Source organism: Heterodontus francisci, chromosome 1, assembly GCF_036365525.1.
Source record: "Heterodontus francisci isolate sHetFra1 chromosome 1, sHetFra1.hap1, whole genome shotgun sequence".
Classification (NCBI taxonomy): domain Eukaryota; kingdom Metazoa; phylum Chordata; class Chondrichthyes; order Heterodontiformes; family Heterodontidae; genus Heterodontus; species Heterodontus francisci.
In genome coordinates, this window is record NC_090371.1 from 74,480,670 (window position 1) to 74,495,852 (window position 15,183).

At 43.2% G+C, this 15,183-nt stretch overlaps 1 protein-coding gene across 6 annotated transcripts in view; it reads left to right on the forward strand.

The window, feature by feature from the left end:
• zfr (zinc finger RNA binding protein) overlaps window positions 1-15,183 on the forward strand; it is a 106,603-nt gene that overhangs the window by 52,046 nt on the left and 39,374 nt on the right. For all 6 annotated transcript variants that reach the window (XM_068031931.1, XM_068031936.1, XM_068031937.1 and 3 more), the window contains 3 exons: window positions 1,165-1,353; window positions 5,133-5,403; window positions 6,209-6,384. In XM_068031931.1, coding sequence (XP_067888032.1) covers window positions 1,165-1,353; window positions 5,133-5,403; window positions 6,209-6,384 — 636 coding nt within the window. The remainder of the gene's footprint in view (window positions 1-1,164; window positions 1,354-5,132; window positions 5,404-6,208; window positions 6,385-15,183) is intronic.

Below are 15,183 nucleotides of genomic sequence, written 5' to 3' on the forward strand. Positions count from 1 at the left end.
GAGTCGAAACCCCTTCCCACACCATTCTTTGAACCATGTGTTTAATTCTCTAATCTGCTTGACCTATGTCAATTGGCATGTGGCTTGGGTAACAAGCCAGCGATTATTACCTTTTGAGGGTCTGTTTTAATTTGGACCCCAACTCCTTGAACGTCATTCCTAGTTCTACCTATGTTGGTTCCTGCATGGACTGCGACAACTGGATCCACCCCCTTCCACTCCAAGTTCATCTCCAGCCACGAGGAGCTGTCTTTAATCCTGGCACCAGGAAGGCAACACAACCTTCAGAACTCTGGGTTGCAGCTGCAGAAAACAGTATCTAGCCCCCTGCTATGCTGTCCCCTATTACTACCACATCCTTTTCACTACATCCCGACCCAACACCCCCTTTCCCCCCATCCCGGCAACTTGAATAACTTCCTGCACCATGGCCAGATTGTCCATCCATCCTGCAGTCCTTGTTCTCATCCACCCAGGTATCAAGTACCTCATACCTGTTGGTCAAAGTCAAGGGTTAAGGATCCTCCATCACTGCATGCTGATTTCCATACCTGCCTGATTTTGTCTCACACTCCTGTCCCTGACCATTGACCAACTCTAAAGTTCTGCTTAACCTAAGGGGTGTGACTACCTCCTGGAACAGAGCATCCCAGTAACTCTTTCCCTCCCTGATGCCCTGCAGTGTCTGCAGCTTGGACTCTAGTTCACCATTCTGAGCCGAAGTTGCTCAAGCTGCAGACACTTACTGCAGGTATGGTTGTCCAGGAATGCAACGCTTTCCACAAACTCGCACATGTTGCAGTTGCAGCATTTCACCTGCCCTGCCATGTCTGTCTAACCTTATTTATTTATTTGGTTAGTTAGCTAGTTACTAATTTAGTAAAGTAATAGCTAGTTACAGTCTCCTAGCTTAGAGACAAAAGAAAAACACCAACTACCAGAGGTAAAACAAAAAGAATAAAAAGCAGCACCACCTCCTCCCTCTGCACCAACTTCCCAACTTTAGCACTCCGTTAAATGCAGCACTTTGTTCCCTGATAACTCTGCTCCACACTTCTGAATTTAGTAAAAAAAAAACAGATTTACTTTCACCAGTATAAAATGGAAGCGGTTACCCACAGTTGAACATTCAAGGAAAAAATGAATCTGTTTCTGCTTCACTAGACTTATAGGGAACATTTGGAAGGACAGAAACACAAGAAGAAGGAAGCAGCTCTGAAAACTACTAACCAAAGCAGCAATACTGGAACAGCTCGTGGCATTCAAAATCAGCTGCGTTGTGAGCTCTGTGATGTTTCATGTACTGGAGCTGATGCTTATGCAGCTCATATTCGTGGAGCAAAGCATCAGAAGGTGAAGTATTGTTCATAGTTTTATAACCACTTTTTTGTCTTAGTATTTTCAAATCTGGTAATCCAAGTGTTTGTATCTAATCAGTATAACTCACTGGTTGAGCCTGAGGTAGGTGTCTGAATTTGGAGAAAAATTGCAACCATGCCTGTACGACTTGCCTAATCAGCATCACTACTTTACAACGACTGTCAAATGGAGAACTTCTGGAATTTTTGACTGTTTGGAGGAGGATGATCGAGGGTTTTTGTAGCTGGTAGCACTCTTACCTCTGAGCCACGGGATTCCAGGTTCAAGTCCCACTCCAGGGCTTGGGCACAAAATTCTGCACTGGCACATCTGAGAGAGTGCTGCACTGTTGGAGGTGCTGCCTTTTGGATTAGGCACTAAACTGAGGTCCATCTGCCTGCTCAGTGGATGTAAAAGATCCAATGCACTATTTCGACGAAGAGCAGGGGAGCTAATATTTATCCCTCAATCAATATCTCAAAAATACAGATTATCTGGTCATATTAAACTTCAAACGGCAAGGTGATTAAGTACAAATTGTCTGCCACGTTTCCTACATTAATGTAGTGTCTACATTTCAAAAGTACTTCATTGATTGTAAAGTGCTTTGAGATGTCCAGTGGTTGTGAAAGGCCCTATATAAATGCAAGTATTTTCTTTTTATCATCTGAAAACAGTGTCTGCTTCCACATACATGCTGACAACACCCATCTCTACCTCACCCCACACCTCTCAAATCCTCCAGTGTCTCTAAATTGTCTAACTGCTTGTCAGGCATTCATTACTCGAAGAGCAGAAATTTCCTCCAACTAAGCATTGGGAAGACTGAAGCCATTGTCTTCTGTCCCCACCACAAACACTGTTCTCTAGCCACCAACTCTATCCCTCTCCCTGACAACTGTCTGATGCTGAACCAGACTGTTTGCAACCTTGGTGCCATGCTTGACTCCAAAATGAGCTTCAGACCACACAACTGTGCCATCTTTAAGACCGTCTATTTCCACCTCCGTAACATTGCCCAACTCCACCAGTGTTTTGGCTCATCTGCTGAAACTCTCATCCATGTCTATGTTAACTCCAGATTTGATGATTCCAATGCACTCCTGGCCGGCCTTCCAACTTCTGTAAACTTGAGATGATCTAAAACTCTGCTGTCTGTGTCTAAACAACAAGCCCCGTTCACACATTGCTTCTGTGCTCTACCTGTATTGGCTCCCAGTTAAGTGATGCCTCGATTTATTTTTAAAAAAAATTCTTATCCTTGTTTTTAAGTCCCTCCATGGTCTTGCCCCCTCCCTATCTCTATAATCTCCTTCAGCCCGACAACCCTCCGATATATCTATGCTACTCCAATTCTGGCTTCTTGAATGTCCCCAGTTTTAATCGCTGCATCATTGGTGGCTATGTCTTCAGCTACCAAGGCCATAACCTCTGGAATTCTATCCATAAATCTTTTTGCCTCTATCTCTCTTTCCTCCTTTAATTCACTTCTTAAAACTCACCTCTTCAGCTAAGCCTTTCTGCCCTAATATCTCCTGATGTGGCTTGGTGTCAAATAATGTTAACATTGGAACAGGAGTAGGCCATTAAGCCCATCCATCCTGCTCTGCCATTCAATACAATCATGGCTGATCATCCACTTCAATGCCTTTTTCCCACATTATCCCCATATCCCCTTATGTCATTTGTATTTAGAAATCTGTCATTCTGTACTTTAAACATACTCAATGATTGAACTTCCACAGCCCTCTGGGGTAGAGAATTCCAAAGATTCACAACCCTCTGAGTAGCGAAATTTCTCCTCATCTCTGTCCTAAGTGGCTTCCCCTTATTTTAAAATTGTGTCCCCTTATTCTAGACTCCCTAACCAGGGGAAACACCTTAGCTGCATCTACCCTCTCTATCCCTTTATGTATTTTGTAGGTTTCAATGAGATTACCTCTCATTCTTTGAAACTCTAGAGAATACAGGCCTAGTTTCCCCAATCTCTCTTCATAGGCCAGCCTGGAAACACATCTGGTGAACCTTTGTTGCACTCCCTCTATGGCAATAATATCCTTCCAAAGGTAAGGGGACCAACACTGCACACACTACTCCAGGTGTGGTCTAACCAAGGTTTTATACAATTGAAGCAAGACTTCACTACTCCTGTACTCTCATCCTCTTGCGATAAAGGTTGACATGCTAATAGCTTTAATTGCTTGCTGCACCTGCATTTTGGCTTTCAGTGACTTATTGACTAGGACACCGAGGTCCCTTTGTACATCTACACTTTCTCGTCTCTTATCATTGACGAAATACTCTGCACGTCTGTTCCTCCTACCAAAATGGATAACCTCACGTTTTTCATATTCCAACTGTCACATTCTTGCCGACTCACTAAGTCTTTCCAAATCCCCTTGAAGCTGCTTTGCATCTTCCTCACAACGCACATTCCCACTTCGTTTTGTGTCATCCGCGAACTTGGAAATATTACATTTGGTCCCCACATCCAAATCATTGATATATATTGTGAACTGTTGGGGCCCAAGTACTGATGCTTGTGGTGCCCCACTAGTCACACCCTGCCAATACGAGAATAACCAGTTTATTCCTGCTCTCTGCTTTCTGCCTGTTAACCAATCTTTAATCTATGCCAGTGTATTACCTTCTATCCCATATGCTTTAATTTTGCTAACTAACCTCCTGTGGGGGACTTTATCAAAAGCCTTCTAAAAATCTAAGTGTACTACTTACACCTACTCCCCTTTATTAATTCAGTTAGTAACATCCTCAAAAAAAAAACTCCCAACAGGTTCGTCAAACATGATTTCCCATTCGCTCCTGTGAAGTACTTTGGAGGGTTTTTACTATGTTAGAGGCACACGTAGTAGTAGTAATTTGACCTATTGGGCTAGGAAGACTGCACAAATACAATGCATAAAAACTGCTTTGGTAATGAGCAAGCATGCTCGTGCACACTTTGCAGTAAGGGCCTTTTGGTAATGAGCAGGTACCCTGGCTGACTTGATGTTTTTCCATGGACTGAGGTGTAACAAGAAGTTGCAGTAGCCTTCGTATCACTGTACCTGAGATCAGCTAATTTGGCGAAGACTGTTGAACTTGATGCTCTGGTCTAGGCTGATTTTGCATCATTTCTAATGGAACTTTGTCAGTCATCTCTTGGAGATTGCTTAACAGAATATCTATATCCAAATGGTAGACATGATGTTTTCTGTCTATCTCATTATATAGACAAGGATATTGTGCACATTTTGTGCATTTAGTGCAACACTTTTTGATTTATTGCATTTTTCCATCACACCACACCTGCAAAATCCTTTAAAAGATTTTTTTTTATTATTTGATCAAACAGTATATTTGTAATTCAAGAGTGGTGGTTGGAAGGGATAAGAAGTTGACAAATGTAAAGCGTTAAGAAATGGGTTAGGATTGAAAAAAGAAACAAATAAAAATTGGGGGGAGGCACGAAACAAAAGCCAGGTTGCATTTTAGTGAAGCTAAATGAAGATAATTAATTAGAACAAATGAGATGACAGGATTATTAGACATAAAATTTGTGGTAATTTATTGGATTAGAACTTTTAGATATTACTGATTTATTTAAAATCTAACTCCCATTTGATTTTAGCAAATGGTATCTTGTATTTCATAATTAACATGAATTCTTCAAAACACAATTGTTTCACCAAATCTGTCAATTGATTAAGCAATTTTATTGCCACTGTTGAGTAGCAGTGATTTTTCTTTTTTCTTTTGATGATTTCATCTAGGTAGTTAAGTTACATACCAAGCTTGGCAAGCCCATTCCATCCACAGAACCTAGCATGGTAAGCCAGACGACGACTACAACTACAGCTGGAACTTCAGTCAAGCCAACTACTCCAAATCCACTCACAGGATCCAGCAGTGGTATGGCTGCTGCGACTGCTACTGTCTCTACTGCTGTAAAGCCTAATCCAGTTGCTGCTGTATCTGTCAATAATGTTGCTAACAAGCTGCTTGCTGCAAAAAAAGCACCAACCCCGAAGATAACTTTTGTAGGTAAGTACTGGAATTTATTAAGTTACTTATGTGTTTTTAAATCAACAAGTTGGCTCTGCATTAACTACAGCTCCTATTTGCTAACTTGTTGAGACCACCAAGTGGTGGCAACTGAAGAGTGGTATCTGACTATCCAGTTACTACATTTGTGATTGAAAGGAATGGAGGGAAAGAACAGGAAGAAGAATCGTAATTAATATAGAATGGTTGTTGTAAAGGATGCTCAAAGTCATGAGTGATGGCAAAATCTGTTGTACTAGGGGCGGCGCAGTGGTTAGTCCTGCAGCCTCACAGCTCCAGCGACCCGGGTTCGGTTCTGGGTACTGCCTGTGTGGAGTTTGCAAGTTCTCCCTGTGACCGCGTGGGTTTCCGCCGGGTGCTCTGGTTTCCTCCCATAGCCAAAGACTTGCAGGTTGATGGGGCAATTTACAATGGCCAATTTACCTTAGTGTAGGTAGGTGGTAGGAGAATTGAGGTAAGGTGGGGATGTGGTAGGGAATATGGGATTAATGTAGGATTAGTGTAAATGGGTGGTTGATGGTCGGCACAGACTCGGTGGACCGAAGGGCCTGTTTCAGTGCTGTATCTCTCTATGACTGAGCCATTACTCTGAGTTTACTTGGGTCAATCTGGACTGAAAAAAGTCACTGTGATTAAACACCTATGATGAAATCACTGTTAGATTTTATTTTAAATGTCATACATTTAAGTGAATCCATTTGTCATGTAAAATTACAGCAGTTAGCTATTGTTCATGTACAGATTGCTTGATTTATGGTAGTTGAACTATTGAATTGTTCTCTAGGCGGTAACCGGTTGCAGACTACAGGAACTATAATTGAGGAAGTCAAAACACCTGAAGTTAAAGTGACACCACCAGCTATTCAAGAGACCAAATCAGAGGCAGCAGTGGAGCCCATGACAGCACTTGCTGCATTGCAGAGTGATGTTCAGCCTGTTGGTCATGATTATGTGGAAGAGGTAATTTTATGGAGACCTGTTAATGTTGATTCTCACTTGGGCACGGACAACAGTTAAGAGGGTATGAGGTGCTTATAAAAGTAGGGGGAAAACATTGTAGGATCCTATCAATGTTATGCAGAATAATGGAACTGCTCCATGTTTCACAATATGAAAATATTAACTGGGGTAACTCTAATGTGTATTGAAAGCCTTTTTTCTTTATCATACTTTCTGTATATGGTAAATTGTCAAGATCTAAACTGTATCACACTTCTGTTTTGATTCCAAAAAGGCGATATTTTTCAGATCTGGTTGCTATCTTCAATATTTCTGCAGTGCCTTTGTTTAATATATATGCTTTTTAATTTGAATAGAACCACAGAAAGAGGCCATTCAGCCCATCATATCTGCACCAAATGATAAAACTAGCTTCCCATTCTAATCCCACCTTCCAGCACCTGGTCCGCAGCCTTGCAGGTTACAGCACTTCAGGTGCAGGTACCTTTTTTTAAATGAGTTGAGGGTTTCTGTCTCCACCACTGATCCGGGCGTGAATTTCAGACACCCATCACCCTCTCTTTTCCTCATGTCCCCTCTAATCCTTCTACCAATCACCATAAATCTGTGCCCCCTGGTAATTGACCTCTCCGCTAGGGAAACTGGTCCTTCCTGTCTACTCTATCTAGGCCCCTCAATTTTGTACACCTCAATTAAGTCACCCTTCAGCCACCTCTGTTCTAAGGAAAACAACCCTAGCCGATCCAATCTTTTCTCCTCGCTGCTACTTTCAAGCCCTGGCAATATTCTTGTAAATCTCCTCTGTTCTCTCTCCAGACCAATTTTGTCCTTCATGTACTGCGGTGACCGGAACTATACACAATACTGCAGCTGTGGCCTAACCAGCATTTATACAGTTCCAGCATTACATCCCTGCTTTTGTATTCTATACCTCAGCCAATAAAGGAAAGCATTCCATATGCCGCCTTCACCACTCTATCTACCTCTCCTGCCCCCTTCAGGGATCTGTGGACATGCACTCCATGGTCTCTCACTTCCTCTACCCTTCTCAATATCCTCCTGTTCGTTGTGTGATACCTTGCTTTGTTTGCCCTCCCCAAATGCATTACCTCACACTTCTGCAAGTTGAATTCTAGTTGCCACTTCTCCGCCCACTCAGCCAAACCATTGATAGCATTCCGGAGTCTACAAGTGTCCTCTTCACTATCAACTACATGGCCAATTTTTGTGTCTTCTGCAAATTTCTCAATCATGCCTCCCACATTTAAGTCCACATGATTAATATATACCACAAAAAGCAAGGGACCCAACACTGAGCCCTGTGGGATGCTACTGGAAACCGCTTTCCATTTGAAGAAACATCTGTCGACCATTACCTTTTGTTTACTGTCACTGAGCCAATTTTGGATCCAACTCGCCACATTCTCCTGTATCTCATGGGCGTTTGCTTTTCTGACCAGTCTGCCATGTGGGAACTTGCCAAATGCCTAACTAAAATCCATGTAGACAACATCCACTGCACTACCCTCATCAATCTTCCTTGTTACTTACTCAAAAAATTCAATTAAGTTAGTAAATAATGACCTTCCCTTAACAAATCCATGCTGACTCTCCCTGATTAATCCATGTCTTTCTGAGTGACAGTTTATCGTATCTCAATTGATTCTAATTGCCCACCACTGAGGTCAGACTGATCATCCTATAATTATTTGGCCTATCCCTCGCACTCTTTTTAAACAATGGTACAACTTTCGTAGACCTCCAATCCTCTGGTACCTCGCCTGTATCTAGTGAGGATTTGAAAATGATCCTCAGAGCATCTGCTATTTCCTCCCTGGCCTCCTTTAACAACCTGGATACAATCCATTTAGCCCTGGCGATTTATCCACTTTCAAAGATGTCGGACCCTCCAGTACTTCTCCCCCCCTCATATGCTTATTGTATCTAATATTTCACACTGCTCTTTAACGACAATGTCTGCATCTTCCCTCCTTTCTGAAGACAGAGACGAAGTACTCATTAAGGGCTTTGCCCACATCTACTGCATCCACGCCTAAGTTACCTTGTACAGCTGATAGGCCCTACCCTTTCTTTAGCTTTCCTCTTGCTCTTAGTGTACTGATAAAACACCTTTGGGTTTTCCTTAATTTTACCTGCCAATAGTTTTTCATGTCCTCTCTTTGCTTTCCTAATTTACTTTTTTATTTCACCCCTGCACATACTATACTCCTTTCGGCTTTCTAAAGTATTAGGTTTTTTGTGACTGTCATAAGCTTTCGTTTTCTGCTTTATCTTGCCCTGTACGCTTCTAGAAAACCAGGGGGTTCTAGATTTGGCAGTACCACCCTTTTACTTTCCAGGGACATGTCTACACTGTGCCCGTAGAATCTCACTTTTGAATGCCTCCCACTGGTTTGCCACTGATTTTCCTTCAAGTTGCAGTATCCAGTCCACTTTCGCCAGATCACCTATCAGCTTCATCAAATTCGCCTTCCCCCAATTTAGAACTTTTTCTCCTGTTCTATCTTGGATTTTGCATTATTATGCAAAAGGACAAACTATTATGGTCACTATCTCCAAATTGGTCACCTACTGCTACTTCATCCACTGGCTCAGCTTCATTTCCTAAGACTAAATTTGGAATTGCGCCACCTCTCTTTGGACTAGTTACGTGCTGGCTAAAAAAATTCTCTTGAATGCAGTTCAAGAATTTTGTGCCCCCCTTCACACTGTTTATATCCCAGTTGATATTCAGGCACTTGAAATCCCCAACTATTATTGCCCTATTGCTTTTGCACTCAGAAATTTGTCTACATATTTGTTCTTGTATCTGCCTCTCACTATTGGGGGTCTATAGTGCACACCTAGTAGTGTGGCTGCCCCTTTTTTTATTTCTGAGCTCAACCCATAGGGCATCATTTGATGTTTCATTTAGCATATCACCCTTCTCATAGCTGTAAAGAAAAGTACAGCGATAATTATGGGGAATTTTAACCTAAATATAGACTGGAAAGATCAGATGGGCAGAGGTAGCTTAGATGAGTACATGGACTGTTTTCGGGATAATTTCTTGGAACAGTATGTTCTGGGGCCAACCAGAGCAGGCTATACTAGACCTGGTATTGTGCAACAAGATAGGATTCATTAATGACCTCATAGTTAAGGCGCCCCTAAGTAGCGGCAATTATAATATGATTGAATTTTGCATTCAGTTTGAGGGAGAAAAGAGTGGGTCCAAGATGAGTATTTTAAACTTAAATAAGGGTAATTGAGGGCATGAAAGCAGGACTAGCTAAAGTGAACTGGCAAAGTAGGTTAAGGGGTAGGTCAATAGAGATGCAGTGGTAGACATTTAAGGGGATATTTCAGAGTACACAGAATAGATACATTTCAACGAGAAAGAAAAATTCCAAGGGTGGGAGCTGTCATCTGTGGTGAACTAAAAGTTAATAGTGTCAGACTTAAAGAAAAAGCCTATAATTGTGCAAAGATCGGAGGCAAGTCAGAAGATTGGACAGAGTATAAAAAAACAGCAAAGATTGATGAGGAAGGTAAAATTCGAGTACGAGAGAAAGCTAGCTGGAAATATAAAGACAGATAGAGTTTCTATACATATTTTAAAGAGTTAACAAAGTGAGCGTTGGTCCAATAGAAAGTGAGTCTGGGGAATTAATGTATAATAAGGAGATGGCAGATGAATTGAACAGATATTTTGCATCGGTCTTCACTATTGAGGATACAAGTAACATCCCAGTATTGGCTGTAAGTCACGAAATGGATGGGAGGGAGGAACTCAAGAAAATTGCAATCACCAGGGAAGTGGTACTGAACAAATTGTTGGAGCTGCGGGCTGACAAGTCTCCGGGTCCTGATGGACTTCATCCTAGGGTCTTAAAAACAGTGGCTAGTGAGATAGTTGATGCATTTTTATAATTGAGGTATATAAGATGATTAAGGGAATTGACAAACTAGACGTAGTGAGGATGTTTTCTCTTGTGGGGCAATGTAGAACGAGAGGTCATAGTTTTAGGATAAGGGGTAGCAGATTTAAAACAGAGATGAGGAGAAATTACTTCTCTCAAAGGGTCGTGTGTCTGTGGAATTCACTACCCCAGAGTGCAGTAGATGCCGGGACTTTGAGTAAATTTAAGGAGGAGGTAGGCAGATTTTTAATTGGGAATGGGTTGAAGGGTTATGGAGAATGGGCAGGAAAGTGGAGTTGAGGCTGAGATGAAATCAGCCATGATCGTATTGAATGGCAGAGCAGGCTTGAGGGGCTGAATTGCCTACTCCTGCTCCTTGTTCTTATGTTAGATTTAATTTCCCAAAATTCCCCAGATTCGGGGAAGGCTCCGTTAGATTGGAAAATAGCGAATGTAACTCATTCAAAAAGCGAGGGAGACAGAAAGCTGGAAACTACAGGCTAGTTAGCTCAACATCTCTCTTAGGGAAAATGTTAGAAGCTATTATTAAGACGTTATAGCAGAGCGTTTCGAAAACTTGCAAGGTAATCAGGCAGAGTCAACATGGTTTTGTGAAAGGGAAATCATGTTTAACTGTTCTTATTGGAGTTCTTTGAGGGAGTTACATGTGCTGTGGATAAAGGGGAACCTGTGGATGTATTAAAGCATAGAACAGTACAGCACAGTACAGGCCCTTCGGCCCACGATGTTGTGCCGAACCTTTAACCTACTCTAGGATCAAACTAATTACCGACCCTTCATTCTACTATCATCCATGTACCTATCCAAGAGTCGCTTAAATGCCCCTAATGTATCTGCTTCTACTACCACCGCTGGCACCGCATTCCACGCACCCACCACTCTCTGTATAAAGAACCTACCTCTGACATCTCCCCGAAACCTTCCTCCAATCACCTTAAAATTATGCCCCCTGGTGATAGCCCTTTCCACCCTGGGAAAAAGTCTCTGGCCATCCACTCTATCTATGCCTCTCATCATCTTGTACCCCTCTATCAAGTCAACTCTCATCCTTCTTCATTCCAATGAGAAAAGCCCTAGCTCCCTCAACCTTTCTTTGTAAGACATGCCCTCCAGTCCAGGCAGCATCCTGGTAAATCTCCTCTGCACCCTCTCTAAAGCTTCCATATCCTTCCTATAATGAGGCGACCAGAACTGAACACAATATTCCAAGTGTGGTCTAACCAGGGCTTTATAGAGCTGCAGCATAACCTCGCGGCTCTTAAACTCAATCCCCCTGTTAATGAAAGCCAACACACCATACGCCTTCTTAACAACCCTATCAACTTGGGTGGCAACTTTGAGCGATCTATGGACATGGACCCCAAGATCCCTCTGTTCCTCCACACTACCAAGAATCCTGTCTTTAAGCCTGTATTCTGCATTCAAATTCGACCTTCCAAAATGAATCACTTCACACTTTTCCAGGTCGAACTCCATCTGCCACTTCTCAGCCCAGCTCTGCATCCTGTCAATGTCCCGTTGCAACCTACAACAGCCTTCCACACTGTCCACAACTCCAGCAACCTTCGTGTCATCGGCAAACTTGCTAACCCAGCCTTCCACTTCCTCATCCAAGTCATTTATAAAAATCACAAAGAGCAGAGGTCCCAGAACAGATCCTTGTGGAACACCACTGGTCACCGAGCTCCATGCTGAATACTTTCCATCTACAACCACCCTCTGACTTCTATGGGCCAGCCAATTTTGTATCCAGACAGCCAACTTTCCCTGAATCCCATGCCTCCTTACTTTCTGAATGAGCCTACCATGGGGAACCTTATGAAACGCCTTGCTAAAATCCATATACACCACATCCACTGCTCTTCCTTCATCAATGTGTTTTGTCACATCTTCAAAGAATTCAATAAGGCTTGTGAGGCATGACCTGCCCCTCACAAAGCCATGCTGACTGTCTCTAATCAAACCATGATTTTCCAAATAATCATAAATCCTGTCTCTCAGAATCCTCTCCAGTAATTTGCCCACTACCGACGTAAGACTGACTGGTCTATAATTCCCAGGGTTATCCCTATTCCCTTTCTTGAACAAGGGAATAACATTTGCCACCCTCCAATCATCCGGTACTACTCCAGTGGACAGTGAAGACACAAAGATCATCACCAAAGGCACAGCAATCTCTTCCCTCGCTTCCCGTAATATCCTTGGGTATATCCCGTCTGGCCCCGGGGACTTATCTGTCCTCATGTCTTTCAAAATTTCCAGCATATCCTCTTTCTTAACATCAACCTGTTCGAGCATATCAACCTGTTTCACGCTGTCCTCACAAACGACCAGGTCCCTCTCACTAGTGAATACTGAAGCAAAGTATTCATTTAGGACCTCCCCTACCTCCTCTGACTCCAGGCACAAGTTCCCTCCACTATCCCTGATCGGCCCTACCCTCACTCTGGCCATCCTCTTGTTCCTCACATAAGTGTAGAACGCCTTGGGATTTTCCTTAATCCTACGCGCCAAGACTTTTTCATGTCTCCTTCTAGCTCTCCTAAGTCCATTCTTCAGTTCCTTCCTGGCTACCTTGTAACCCTCTAGAGCCCTGTCTGATCCTTGCTTCCTCAACCTTAAGTAAGCTTCCTCCTTCCTCTTGACTAGCTGTTCCACATCTCTTGTCATCCAAGGTTCCTTCACCCTACCATCCCTTCCCTGCCTCATCGGGACAAACCTATCCAGCAGTCGCAGCAAGTGCTCCCTAAACAATCTCCACATTTCTGTCGTGCATTTCCCCGAGAACATCTGTTCCCAATTTATGCGCCCCAGTTCCTGCCTAATGGCTTTGTAATTCCCCCTCCCCCAATTAAATATTTTCCCATCCCGTCTGCTCCTGGCCCTCTCCATGACTATAGTAAAGGTCAGGGAGTTGTGATCACTATCACCGAAATGCTCTCCCACCGAGAGATCTGCCACCTGGCCTGGTTCGTTGCCAAGCACCAAGTCCAACATAGTCTCCCCTCTAGTCGGCCTATCTACATATTGAGTCAGGAAACCTTCCTGGACAGACCTGACAAAAACTGCTCTATCCAAACTATTTGCACTAAGGAGGTTCCAATCAATATTAGGGAAGTTGAAGTCACCCATGACAACAACCCTGTTACTTCTGCACCTTTCCAAAATCTGCCTCCCAATCTGTTCCTCCATGTCTCTGTTGCTATTGGGGAGTCTATAGAAAACTCCCAATAAAGTGACTGCTCCTTTCCTGTTTCTGACTTCCACCCATAATGACTCAGTAGACAAACCCTCCTCGACGACCTCCCTTTCTGCAGCTGTGATACTATCCCTGATTAGCAATGCCACTCCCCCACCTCTTTTACCTCCCTCCCTATTCCTTTTGAAACATCTAAACCCCGGAACATCCAACATCCATTCCTGCCTCTGTGATATCCACGTCTCTGTAATGGCCACAACATCGTAGCTCCAAGTACTGATCCATGCTCTAAGTTCATCACCCTTATTCCTGACACTTCTTGCGTTAAAATAGACACACTTCAACCCATCATACTGGCTGCAACTTTGCCCTGTCAACTGTCTAACCTTCCTCACAGACCCTCTGCACTCGGTATCTGCCTGTTCAACAGCTACCCCATCCACTGATCCGTAGCTCCGGTTCCCATCCCCCTGCCAAACTAGTTTAAACCCTCCCGAAGAGCTCTAGCAAACCTCCCGCCCAGGATATTGGTGCCCCTCCAGTTCAGATGCAACCCGTCCTTCTTGTACAGGTCCCACCTTCCCCAGAAGGTATCCCAATGATCTACATATCTGAATCCCTCCCTCCTGCACCAGTTCAGTAGCCACGTGTTCAGCTGCACTCGCTCCCTGTTTCTAGCCTCACTAGAATGTGGCACCGGTAACAATCCTGAGAATACTACTCTGCTCGTCCTGCCTTTCAGCTTCCAACCTAACTCCCTATATTCACTTTTCAGGTCCTCATCCCTTTTCCTAGCTATGTCATTGGTACCGATATGTACCACGATATGTATTGTGCATAGATTTCCAGAAGGCACTTGATAAGGTGCCACATCAAAGGTTATTGCAGAAAATTAAAGCTCATGGTGTAGGGGGTAACATATTGGCATGGATAGAAGATCGGCTAGCTAACAGGAAACAGAGTAAGCGCAAATGGATCATTTTCTGGTTCGCAAGATATAATGAGGGATCTGTGCTGGGACCTCAACTTTTTGCAATTTATATAAATGTCTTGGATGAAGGGACCGAAGGTATGGCTGCTAAATTTGCTGATGGCACAAAGACAGGTAGGAAAGTAACTTGTGAAGAGGACATAAGGAGGCTACAAAGGATATAGATAGGTTAAGTGAGTGGGCAAAGACCTGGCAAATGGAGTATAATGTGGGAAAATGTGAAATTGTCCACTTTGGCAGGAAGAATAAAAAAGAAGCATATTATCTAAATGGCAAGAGATTGCAGAGGGATCTGGATATCCTAGTGCATGAATCTCAAAAGGTTAGTATGTAGGTACAGCAAGTAATTAGGAAAGCTATCGCAAGGGGAATCGAATACAAAAGTAAGGAGGTTATGCTTCAGCTCTGCAGGGCATTGGTGAGGCCACATCTGGAGTACTGTGTACAGTGCTGCTGTCCTTATTTAAGGAAGAATGGAAATGCATTGGAGTACAGAGAAGGTTTACTAGACTACTAACTGGAATGGGCGGGCTGTCTTACGAGGAAAGATTGGACAGGCGAGGCTTGTATCCGCTGGAATTTAGAAGAGTGAGGGGTGACTTGGTTGAAACATGTAAGATCCTGAGGGGTCTTGACAGGGTGAATGTGGAATGGATGTTCTCCCT